Raw genomic sequence first — 13,846 nt, 5'->3', positions numbered from 1 at the left:
TTCTTGATCAAACATATTTTTTTTATATATACTTTATTTTGATGAGAGGTTTGTGTTTATATAACCCCCTGGGTTTATTGGGTGTTTATTTCCTAAATCATGTTTGCCGGGTACTAAAATGTTTATATGGGTTGAAACAAGCTTAATAGCTTGATATGGTTGCTTCTCTTACTTTTTAAAAATCAATGATGGTTTGGTTTTATGTTTTTATATGATTTAATGTGATTTATGATTTCATTTGAGTGATTTGTTTTCATTTAAAAACTTTTGCATGATTCTCATGTTCTTTTTCTTTTGATTTCATAAATCTACTTTTAGACATGGTTTTTATGTTTGTATAATGAGACATTATTTCATAATGACATATCAATATGTGTTCTCATTGTCTTTTTGTATGTGGGTTGTACCTAGCATGTTTTTCTATTTCTATGTTTGCTCATATACGTATGCCTTAGTTTTCATTGTATATATTCCATAAGGCATTTTGATAGAGGGAGCTTTTCCCTATATTTGTTTTATACTCAATGTACTTTTTTGTAAGGGGAGCTTTCACCCTCTTCTTTCTTTTGTTTTCCCCTTTTTTGATGTTGTCAAAGGGGGAGAAATATTGTGAGTATATTCTTTTTGTTTATATGCATGATAATTATAATTTGTATATTTAATTTCTTTCATGCATATATATCTTTTTGTAAATTGTTTGTCATCATCAAAAAGGGGGAGATTGTTGGGTCCTTTTATTTTGATGATGATTAATAAACAATTTATAACTAATATTGTTTGTCAGTACCAAAGCAGAAGTTATATATATTTCAAAGTAGAGGACGTCACCGGGGGAAAGCAACGACTTCAGATTTTCGACGGAGCAGCAAATATCACTTATTTGAGAGAATTTTATTTATTTTTTCGACAAGCAATTAGAGCTAGTCCGATTGAAGCAGGAAGATATACCTGTAGTTAATGAAGAAATCAAAATCATCATGGTGATGATGACAAGGGCAAGAGACCTATTGCGGGATCTAGAGAACCCTAACAGCAGGGTAAGTATTTTTTACCACTAGCAACAAGGACAATATAAGAAGGGAGCATGACATGATTCGAGAGCACCACAACAGTGTAGAGTTTGGGGTACATGTTATAATTATAACAACATCTGACAAAGAGCGAAGGACTTGTTGTAGTACACCAGTAGTAAGCCAACATGGCAAGGGACATGGTCGGCAGTCTCAGAGTCGCGATTTTGGCCAGCAATGGAAGATAGAGGCACTACCTGTTATTCCGAGGATTGAGAGGCCAGTAGGCCAGATTTGCATTATCCAGAAGATTCCTGAGGGACAGATGGTCCCATATATTTTTCCATCACCGGCAAAGTTTATGCAGCTGTACCGCGTAATCATGGTGCGAGTGGAGCTTTCTTCGTGATTTCCTTTCCAGCTCAGACCTTCTTTTATTCAGGAATTTTGTATTCTTTTATCTTTTATGCCTTCATGGATAGGCTTCAACATGTAGCACATCCTTTAGACATACCATTATCCATCTCTACTCCTCTAGGAGAGGTGTCCCTATTAGAGAGTATCTGTAGGAGCTGTGTCATCAGTCTAGATGAGTCTGAGTTTCTCATAGATCTGATCGTGTTACAGATGTCAGATTTCAACGTCATTCTCGGTATGGATTGGTTTTCATCATACCATGTTAGTATCGAACATTTTGCTAAAACAGTCAGGTTGTGAGCATTCGTTGGGTTTGTATAGATAGTAGCAACCTCATAAGGTAACCAGAATGTGGAGTTATTCCTGGCATACGTCGAGAAGGTGATGCTGAGGAACCAGAGTGCTGATTTGTGTGAGACTAGAGTTGTCTCAGTTTATCAGGATATCTTTCAGGACATACCTAGGTTACCTCATGTGAGAGAGGACATGTCCTGCATCAAGTTGCAGCAGAGCATAGTACCGATATCCCGAGCACCCTATCATATGGCACCCGCTGAGATGGGAGAGCTACAGATTCAGTTAGACGAGTTGTTATTTCAGAATTTTATTCGTCGGAGCCGTTCTCCGTGGGGAGCACCGGTCCTCTTCGTGGAGAAGAAGGATGATAGCATATGATTATGTATAGATTATTGTGAGTTGAACAAGTTCACTATCCGGATTAGATAGGATTTATGACTTGTTCGATCAGCTGTGGGGAACACAACATTTTTTTTTGAAGATTGATCTTTGTTTTGGTTATTTTTAATTGCGGGTTCGGGAGTTGGATATTCCCAAAACCTCCTTTCTGACTCGATATGGGTCCTTCGAGTTTCTGATGATGCTATTTGGGCTGACCAATGCATCCGTAGTATTCATGGATTTGATGAACCGAGTTTTCCGTCTATACTTGGACCAGTTCATGATTTTTATTTATCGATGTCATCCACATTTATTCGAGATCGGAGACAGAACACGAGAAGCATCTATGTTTAGCATTTTAGACTTTGAGGGAGCATCAGTTGTACGCTAAATTTAGCAAATACGAGTTTTGACTATCTCGAATAGTGATAGGACATTCGTTGTCTATACGAATGTGTCATTAGAGGTTTTGATGCAGACCCAGAGAGTAGCAGCTTATACCTCTCGACAGTTGAGGACGCATGAGTAGAACTATCACACGCACGACTTGGAGCTAGCAGCAGTAGTCTTCGCACTGAAGACATGGAGACATTATCTGTACATAGTATAGTTTGAGCTATTCACAGACCACCATTGTCTGAAGTACCTATTTTCTCAGAAAGAACTCAACCAGAGACAGCGACGATGGGTCGAGTTCATCAAGGATTATGAGTTCATGATTCAATACCATCCGAAAAAGGCAAACGTCGTAGCGAATGTTTTGAGCAGAAAGCATTGACACTGGAGTGCGGCTTGAGGTGCTCGTTGTGTCAAGATCTTCATACTCTTAGTCAGTTTGAATTTAGGCCAGAGATTGGTGGGATCAGCGCATTTTTGGGAGCTATGCCAGTGCAGCCATCTTGGAGTGATAGAGTGGCTAGAGCTCAGTTAGAGGACCCTTGAATTCAAACTCGGAAGGAATAGATTTCCAAAGAACCCAAGGCCGATTGGACCGTTGGGGCAGACGGAGGACTTCAGATGAAAGTCTAATTAGTTATGCCAGCTAATGCACAACTAAAAAGAAATTGTTTAATGAGGCCCATGCACCAGATACACAGTGCATCCAGACACAATAAAAATGTACAAGGACTTGAAGAGATATTTTTGGTAGGACAGCATGCTTAGGGAGATTTCAGAGTATGTAGCTAAGAGCTCTACCTGCCAGCAAGTGAAGGCAGAATATCAGAGGCAAACAGGGACCCTACAACCTTTACTCATTCCGGAGTGGAGGTGGGCAGATATTTCTATTAACTTTATTGTAGGATTGCTAAGATCGAAGAAGGGGAATGATTTAGTTTGGGTGATAGTTGATCGGTTGACAAAGTCAGCTCATTTCATACAAGTGAAGATGACGTATAAAGTATATGGCGAAAACTTATGCGAGGTCATTGATTCAGGAAATCGTTAGATTGCATGGAGTTCCAGAGACGATTGTATCAGATCGAGGCTCGGTTTTCACTTTGTATTTTTTGGAGGAGTTTTCAGGATTTATTTGGCAGCAAATTATCTTATAGCAGTGTATTTCACCCACAGACAGATGGGCGAACGGAGAGAGTAAACCAAATGTTGAAGGTCATGTTGCGGGCATGGGTTATAGATTTTCATGTTAGGGAATTTAGCGATTTGGTAGACGGGTAAAACTTGCTCCGAGACATATTGGACCCTTCAGGATTTTTGAGCATGTTGGAGCTGTGTTATATAGACTAAACCTTTCAGCATCGATGTCAAGTATACACGATGTTTTTCATGTTTCGACGCTTAAGAAGCATTTACGTGACGAGGAGCAGCAGCGAGTGTTGGACGTACTAAAGATTGAGCTTCAAGAGGATTTAACCACGATTGAAACCACGAGTGTGTATTCTTTCCAAGGAGGACAAGAAGCTTAGAAATAAAGTAATATATTTAGCTAAAGTTCAATGGAACCGGAAAGGACCTGAGGGGGTTTCTTAGGAGCTTGAAGAGAATATGCGTCGCGACTATCCAAACCTTTTTGAGCAAGTAACTTGATTTATTTATGTTTGGTTTCATGATTATTAATATGGTCATGTTTATATTTAATGCTAGAATAGGGGTATTAACATTTAGCTCCTAATTATTCGAAACACATGGTATATATATAGGGGTTCCTTGTTTGGATTTTTCACCCGACGTACTAGTTCCGCTTAGTTAGGGGTTAAGTGGAAGTATTTGCATTCTAGAGTGTTAAGTATAAATAATGTTAAGATACGATTGCGGAATTTCGGGGACGGAATTCTTTTAAGGGGGGAAGAATGTAAAACCCTGAAAATTTGAATATTTTGTGATAAATAATATTAAATATGTTATATGATGACAAATAACAAATTTTCATGTTTGATTATACTAGAATTTGATTTGAGATCAATTCAATGTATATATGTGAATATACGAGTGCAAATGCACAAATCAAGAAATCTGGAAATATGACCAGTTGAGATATTATATGTTGTATACACTGATATAGTTATAATCTGGGAAACTCAAAAGACAAAACTTGTAGGTCTCTTCAGAAGATTTCCAATGAATCTTAAATCATCTCATTCCGAGGTCGGATGAGAAAGTTATAGTCGTTATACTGAATACAGATTTCAGAATACCGAGCTGTTTCCAGATCTATTTCAGGTTTTGGGTTGGATTTTGTTTAACCCGAATCCAGTTGATACCCTAAGTGTATATATTCATTTTAAAGCTTTCTTAACCATCTTTCAAGCCCTAATAACTTTAGCCACCTCCCTCCTCAAACCCTAACCCAATTTGTGAGCTTTGGGAGAGATCTAAGGATGTTTGTTGAATGAGGCAATGATTTGTGACGATTGGAGGAGGAGAGGCATTGTGCTCATGTCAAAGAGTCCAACAAGACCTTGAAGCAAGATTACCCTCATCCAAACCTTCCTTATAAATTAGTTAAGGATTTAAAAAATTTGAAAATAATGTTTTTCATTCTTGAGTTTAATTTATCATGTTAGAACAAAATAAGATTTTTATGATAAAATGTTAATCCATTGTTAGAACTAAATATTTTGTCTCATTGCTATTGGAATTATATTTATGATCATGATCATTAGGATTAATATAAATTTTATTTTTATTTTTGTAAACTATGATTTACTATGTGAAAATCCTAGTTTATTTGATTATTTGAGTTCTTGTAAACTAATCATGCTAAAACCTAAGGTTGTGATATCTAGCATTGAAATCAAGTTTTAAAATGAATTACATCTCTTTTCATGTGTAATTCTATCATGCTTAAAAAAATCAATTTTGTTTATATATGAGATGTTAAAGAGAGCTACTAATGATATATATATTCTGCAGAAAACTGTTGCACTTGTATAAAATTTAACTAAAAATTTGAGATAGCAAATAAACTCCAAATCAAGATAAACTAATGCCAAATGAAAGATATGTGAATTTAGTTTCTAAAACAGAAAACCATTCTTAAAAAGAGTTTGTATTGAGACTGATACACTCTTTTTATTAAATACATGTTCGGTAGAAAAACTGATATACATGTATGATATTTCAACAGAAAACTGAGTATAGTAAATGAACTCTGAATTTAACTAAACTAGTGCCAAATGAAAGATATATGAATCTAGTTTCTAAAACATAAAACTATTCTTAAAAATAGTTTGTATAAAGAAATATATGCTCTTTTTACTAACAATATATCCTGCAGAAAAACTGCTGCAGTTGTATAATGTTTAACTAGAGATTTAAGATAACAAAGGAACTCCAAACTGAATCAAACTTATTCCAAATAAAATATGTGTGAATCTAGTTTTAAAAAAAGGAAACCATTCCTAAAAATAGTTTTCCTAGAGAAAGATATACTCGTTTTACTAATAGTAGTCCCGACTACTTTCTGGGCAACATTTGCCCAGTTTTGAATTTGTTTTCTTGAGTCTGTTTTTACGCCATTGTTGAAGTGTGATCGCGGAGTTTGAGCCGCTCGATGTTACACCCACAGTCATGAAAATGTTATTATACTTATGTGAGTATCCCTAGGGGATTATGATAAAATATTTTTACGTTTACACACCTGAGATTGTGAGTTTTTACACCGCAAATGAGGCTGCGAGTATTTTTCACTCCACTACACGTATTTGTCGATCTGCAAGATGATGCGATGATACTTATTGGTCGATCTGCATGATGATGTGATGATACCTTTTTGTCGATCCGCATAATGATGTGATGATACTTATTTGTCGATCCACACGATGATGCGATGATACTTATTGGTCGATCCACACGATGATATGGTGATACATTTTTGTTGATCTGTACGATGATGCGATGCTATCTATTCATCGATTAGCACATTGATGCGATGATACTCTTTTTGCTGAATCACACAAGTATATGTTTTATTGAGAAACTTTATAGAATGATTGCTCCTGAGTTTTTGGTGAATGCCCAATGTGATATTACTCATTGTTTAGATACCTTGTTATATGAGTACACGAGATACATATGTTGAGGTCTATTATTATGCTTTATTTTTCAGTTATATTTTGTTTGTTTAGTTCAGAGTTAATATTTAGTTATTTACTACTTAAGACATACGGTATATACATGAGGGTTTCCTTATTTGGATTTTTTCGCTGGACGTACTATGTCTCGAGTGGTAAGTTTCTAAGTATTAATTTCATTAGGTTCGGGGAAAATGATCTAGGTCGACTATGCTTAATAGATAGAGCCTCCATTTCATCTAGTAGCCCTCCCCTGGGGGTGGATGGAGGTAATCTTGCTAGAGCTCTGACGCTCTTGTTGTTGTTCTTTTTCTTTTATTTATTTTAACTTTCAGGTGGCTCAGAGCACTGGCAAGTCACAGGATGACGAAGTTTTTACATAGTCGTCATCGCATGGTTTATTAGTAGGGACTCCACAATAGTCTTATGTTTCCACTCAGTTATTTGGGTTTGTACTCATATTGTTAAGGTAATTTGCCTTAGTACGATTTCTAGTTGATTCTTGTTGAGACGTATCATGTTATTTTTGACTCCAGATGTATTTCAATTATTCTAGTCGAGACATGATATCATTATGAGATATTTCTTTCTATATCATGTCTATTGTATTTTTATTTCCCTTATTTGCCTATTTGTACCATCACTTATACTTGATCCACTAGAGGATATTATTATCATTGGTGAAATATGTTGTTGCACAGTAGAGGTGCATGACAGGTTTGACATCTCTGGGTTCACCTTGGACTGTAGCCAAGTGTGAAAACAGGGGCGTCACATCACACATGTCATATATATAATTGACATGTATCATATAAAAATGGCCATGTGTCTTTCTATCTTACCAGAATAGCACATGGACAAACAATCTTTTGTTCACTTAACAAAGAATCCTCATCAATTTATAAATCAAATATTTGGTGATCCCATTGAAATTATAATTATCCATAATAATATCCCTCCTTTGTAATCATCTTTACCTAATAACCATTATCAATTAAAATAATCTTTAATTGGAAAATTTTATTAGTCAAAGCCTCCTTTATATAAGAGGCTTTTTCAGGATTAGAAAATTATCAACTACCCCTATCAAAATTCAAAACTTACAAACAACTCTCTAAAAATCTAAAAATTATAAACTATTGCTAAGATCCAAAAATTAGAAACAACCTCTTGATAAATCTAAAATTTTAAATATGCCCTAAAATTTTAGAAAATTCCGAACAATCTCTTAAGATTAAAAATTATAAATGAGCCACAAGAAAATCCAATAATTACATAAATAGTACCATAAAATTTAGAAAATTATAAATCACCCTTTTAAATCTATAAATTACAATCAAGCTCTAGAAAATCCATGAAATTATAGAAATTCCTATTGAAGACATATACATAAAAAAATCTTTTAATTTCTTTATTCCTTCTTTATTTTTTATATATAATGAGAAATTGGTAGTACTTTTAAGAATAGCGCCACCTAAGTGCATAAAGTAATAACATATGTCATGTGTTATTTTAATATTAAATTAGAATTCTTAGGGACTGTTTGATTCATGAATTAGTTTTGATGCATGTCACGACTATGAAAAATCCATATTCATAATAATATTTGTTTGCATGCATATTAAAGAGGAATGGATGAAAGACAAATCTAAGCAAAAAAATTCTTGCTTGGTTGAACATGAATTTGATGAGGATAATATGGTATAAAATCACTCCATTTTCCTTTTTAGACAAGCCTTAGTAAAAATCAAAGTGAAGTCAATCTATTTTTAGGGAATTAGAATTGATGCATGAATCCTATATGGAACCTCTAATTTTATGACATAAAAATACTAACAAAACAATGTATTTAGATAAAATTTAAGAATTTGATCTTCTAGGTCCTATTTTTCAATGCAAAGTTGCAAAATACAAGAAAAAATAGTTGCTTACACGATGGGTATTTTCTATCCAAAATTAGAACCCTCATCAAATTAAATCTATTCATAATTAAAAATTCTAAAATAATCAAATATTTGGTAGTCTGAATCAGATCACAATTATCCATAATTAAAAACAAATTATTTTTTAATTTTTTTAATAGAAATTATTATTGTTTATAAGTTATTATTATTGATGTTGTTGATGTCGTCGTTGTTATCATCCCTTTTTTATATAATGAGAAATCTAAAAATTATATAGAATAGTGGAAATAATAAACAACCATTATTAGAGGTTTTCTACCACAAGTTATTAGGGGTTAATTAGAGAGAAAACTACAAAATCACATATACAAAATTTGGTACGATTTATTATTTTTTAGGGGTTAATTAGAGAGAAAACTACAAAACCACAAGTCTATAGAAAAAAAATTGGTACGATTTATTATTTTTTAATGAAGTATTTTTTTATTTTTAGAAGCAAAACCATAACAAAAAAGAAATTCAAAGAGAACAAACAAATTACATATACAAATCAAAAAAAAAATCAAATCAACCTGGGCGAATTGTTGGAATATCAAATTAAAATGTTAGAATAAATGAGGTTAATAGCATAAGTTTTAGAAGTGCAAGGGTCATAAGTTTAGAAGGGGAAGAGACATAAGTTATGGAAGAATAAGTGTCACTCACTTTTTTATGATATTTTATTTTTATGACATTAAAATAGAAGTTTAATTGGTGACTATTGGTATGCGTATACGTTTTGTTTCGAAGCCTATATAAAGGGCTATTGTAATCATTGTTTTATGAAAAGAAGAAAAGATTAAAAAAATCAAAGTAAGTTCTTTGTCTTCATTTGGGAGAGTTCTAAGTTCGTAAACTTGATAGTTAACAGTGGTATCAGAGCCACTTGATCCAATTTTCCCATTTTCTCTTCTTCTCATGACCACCACAAATAATCTTGTCAATCCTCAAGTGCCCAAGTTATCGAAAGATAACTATAAGAGTTGGTCATTCCAAATGAGAGCCTTATTTGGTTCTCAAGAGTTATGGGAGCTGATCATTAATGGCTTCACGAAACCTATACCAGCAGTAGAAGCCACCTACACCGCCAAAGAGAAGAAGGCTCTTAGAGAGCAAAGAAAGAAAGATAGCAAGGCTCGTTTTCTACTCTACCAAGGATTGGACGAGTCTACCTTTGAGAGAGTTGCCAAAGCAACGACGCGCAAGGAAGCATGGGAAATCCTTGTTACCATCTACAAAGGTATCGAGTGGGTGAAGCGAATTCACCTCCAAACTTTGAGGGGCAATCTTGAAGCCGCTCAAATGAAAGATGAACAAAAATTCTCTGAATATTATTCACGATTACTTCTAATTGTGAATAAAATGAGGAGAAACGGAAAGAAGATGGAGGACATCTGAGTGATGAAAAAGTTGCTCCGATCCCTCACATCAAAATTCGAGCACGTGGCGGCGGCAATTGAGGAGTCAAAGAATTTGGAGGAGATCTCAATAGAGGAGCTCTAGGGATCTCTCCAAGTTCATGAACAACGAATACAAAAGAAGACTAGTTCCATAGTTTTGGAACAAGTACTAGAGTCAACATTGACTCTAAGTAATCAAGGCTCACAGGGTAGAGGTCATGATCGTGGTCGTGGTAAAGGCAGGGGACATGGTCCCTAATAGCAAACCACTCAAAATCAAGTGGAGACCCAAAGCTTTAGAGGAAGAGGATGAAGCAATCGGGGAAGATCCACACATGGGTGTGGAAACAACAAGAATATTAAGTACTATAACTGTCACAAGTTTTGGCACTATGCTTCAGATTGTTGGCACAAAACTGAAGAACAAATCAATCTTGCTGAAGCAACAATTAATGTGAATAACAACTCTACGCATCTTCTTGCTAATGATGATTCAAGTGTTCAGAATAATGCTTGGTACCTTGACTCGGGTGCTAGAAACCACATGTACGGGAAGAAAGAACTTTTCATGGAACTCGCAGAAGGATTATGGAAGTGTGAGCTTGGGAGATTCTTCAAAACTCCTGATTCAAGGCAAATGGAAGATTAAAATCTACCAAAAGGATGGTTAGCCCGAGTATATTTCTGATGTTTACTATATTCCTAACATGAAAAGTAATATTCTTAGCATCGGTCAATTACTCGGAAAGGGATACAAAGTACAAATGGAGAACAACTATCTTTGGTTGAAAAATACAAATGGAGGCCTCATAGCTTGTGTTAAGATGACAAGGAACCACATGTTTCCCTTGCATCTAAACACGAAAGTCAACAACTATTTTCAAGGACTCATGGAGAATGAGTCATGGAGGTGGCATCTTCGCTTCGACCATCTAAACTTCAGCGGCCTGAAGTTACTGTCTACAGCTGACATGGTACGAGGTCTATCAACAATCGATCCACTAAATCATATTTGTGAAGGTTGTGTAATTGGTAAGCAACCACGACTTCTTTTTCCCAGTGAAAAATCATGGAGAGCAAATGCACCATTGTAACTTGTTCACACTGACATCTTCGGACTGATTGATCTCGTCTCTTTGGGAGGTAATAGATATTTTGTAACCTTCATTGATGACTTCAGTAGAAAGTTGTGGGTGTACACTCTTAAAGAAAAATCTATTGCCTTTACTACATTCAAGCATTTTAAAGTTCTTGTTGAAGCGGAGAGCGGCCACAAGCTAATAATTCTTTGATCTAACCGAGGTGGTGAGTACACCTCAAACCTATTTCAAGAATATTGTAAGGAGCAAGGTATAAAGAGATAGTTTACTACTGCTTACACACTACAGCAAATAGAATTGTAGAAAGAAAGAACCGAACCATCCTCGATATGATAAGAACCATGCTCAAAGAAAAGGGACTGCCAAAGCAGTTTTGGGCACAAGCCATGGTGTGCTCAGCTTATTTGCTCAACTGATGCCCTACAAAGATAGTGAAGAACAAGACACCTTAAGAAGCATGGAGCGGTTACACGCCTAGTGTGGCTCACCTATGAATTTTTGGGTGTGTTGTATATGCTCAAGTACCTGAAGACAAAAGGAAGTAGCTTAACAATCACGGTGAAAAATGTATTTTCATCGGATATAGCAAGGAGTCAAAGGCATACAAGCTCTATAATCCAATAACCAAGAAACTAGTTGTTAGTAGAGACGTTGTCTTCAATGAAGAAGAAGCATGGAGCTGGATCAACCTGTAGTGGATGAACCTTATGAGTCTCTACATGAGCTACCACTACTAGCTACACCACCATCTCCTCCACATTCTACACCTTCTCATGCAAGAGGTTCTCCGTCATCTGGGGAAGGTAGTAGCAGCGGAACTACCATGCAATGAGGACCCATCAAAATGAGAAGTCTCAGGGAGATCTATGAGCAGATAGAAGAAGACGGAGAGTCAAATATCTTCTGCTTATATGCTGATTATGAACCTCTCACCTTCCAAGAAGCCGTAAAAGAAGATTGTTAGCGAACAACAATAGAGGAGGAGATCCATGCCATCCAAAAGAATGACACTTTGGATTTGACAACACTTCCACAAAATCACAAAGAAATAGGGGTCAAGTGGGTGTACAAGATCAAGCGCACAACAGATGGTGAAGTTGATTGGTACAAGGCGAGGCTTGTAGCGAAAGGTTACAAACAAAAGTACGACATCGACTATGAAGAAGTCTTTGCTCTGGTTGCTCGACTAGATACGATGAGACTATTAATTTCACTTGCAGTTTATCACAGGTGGAATATATATCATTTGGATGTCAAATCAGCATTCCTCAATGGTGTTCTTGAGGAAGAGATGTACGTGCAACAACAAGAAGGTTTTCTTGTGAAAAGGAAAGAAGACAAAGTGTACCATTTGAAGAAAACATTGTAAGGCTTAAAGCAGGCACCACGGGTGTGGAACGTCCGAATTGATGGTTATCTTCATCAAAACGGCTTCATTAAATGTCTCTATGAAGATGCCATCTACATGAAGAGGAACCATAAAGGCGAATTTCTAATAATTTGTCTTTATGTTGATGATTTATTATACACAGGAAGCAGTACCGAGATGCTTGTTGAATTCAAGGTGACAATGTTCAATGAATTTGAGATGACGGATAATAGATTGATGTCTTATTTTCTTGGTATTGAAGTAAAGCAGCAGTAAGAGGGGATTTTTATATCCCAAAAGAAGTACATGAAGGAGATCTTAGAGAAGTTCAAGATGAATGAATGCAACCCTGTGAACACCCTAGTAGCCATCGAAATGAAGCTCTCAAGAGAAGGAGACGGACGCTTAGTGGATTCAACTCTTTTCAAAAGTCTAGTTGGCAGCCTGAGATACTTGACGATCATAAGGCCCGGTATTACTTATGGAGTCAGACTTGTGAGTCGCTACATGGAGACACCGAAGGAGTCTCACTGGCTAGCTGCAAAGAGGATACTAATGTATATCAAAGGCACACTCAACCTAGGTCTCTTATATGCATATGATGAAAATGCACAACTAGTTGGTTACTCAGATAATAACTGGGAAGGTGACCAAGATGAGAGGAAAAGTACCACAGGCTATGTCTTCTATCTTGGGTCAACTACATTTTCATGGACCTCAAAGAAGCAAAGAGTTGTAGCCTTATCTTCATGTGAAGCAGAGAATGTGGCGGCTATATCTACAGTATGTGAAGCAATTTGGTTGTGGAACATATTAAAGGAGTTGGATCATCCACAAGAAGACCCGACTATAATTTTTGTAGACAACAAATCAACTATCTAGCTTGCAAAGAACCCAGTACATCATGGGAGGAGCAAACACATAGAAACATGGTTTTATTTTCCCAGAGACCATGTAAAGCAGAAAATCGTTGAACTGTAGTATTATCACACCACTGAACAAGTAGCAAACATATTCACCAAGTCATTATCAGGTGAAACTTTCATGAGGCTAAGAGACATGCTTGTCATAAAGACATTTTGATTTGAAGGGGCGTGTTGGAGTATCAAATTAAAATGTTAGAATAAATAAGGTTAATAGCATGAGTTTTAGAAGTGCAAGGGTCATAAGTTTAGAAGGGGAAGAGACATAGGTTATGAAAGAATAAGAGTCACTCACTCATTTATGATATTTTATTTTTATGACATTAAAATAGGAGTTTAATTGGTGACTATTGGTATGCCTATACGTTTTGTTTTGAAGCCTATATAAAGGGCTATTGTAATCCTTGCTTTATAAAAAGAAGAAAAGATTGAAGAAATCAAAGTAAGTTATTTGTCTTCATTTGGAAGAATTCT

The 13,846-nt window shown here is 35.7% G+C and overlaps 1 protein-coding gene across 1 annotated transcript; it reads left to right on the top strand.

The window, feature by feature from the left end:
- On the top strand, positions 12,756-13,331 carry LOC109838541 (uncharacterized mitochondrial protein AtMg00810-like). Its single transcript, XM_020406972.1, has one exon. It carries the CDS (start codon positions 12,756-12,758, stop codon positions 13,329-13,331), a length of 576 nt encoding a protein of 191 aa, XP_020262561.1.

This window comes from Asparagus officinalis, chromosome 4 (assembly GCF_001876935.1).
Source record: "Asparagus officinalis chromosome 4, Aspof.V1, whole genome shotgun sequence".
NCBI lineage: Eukaryota > Viridiplantae > Streptophyta > Magnoliopsida > Asparagales > Asparagaceae > Asparagus > Asparagus officinalis.
The sequence above is the reverse complement of the archived record's forward strand: the minus strand, read 5'-3'. Positions and strand labels throughout refer to the sequence as shown.

Coding starts and splice junctions, on each gene's coding strand:
- LOC109838541 (XM_020406972.1), top strand. CDS start 12,756: ATGAAGGAGATCTTAGAGAAGTTCAAGATGAATGAATGCAACCCTGTG.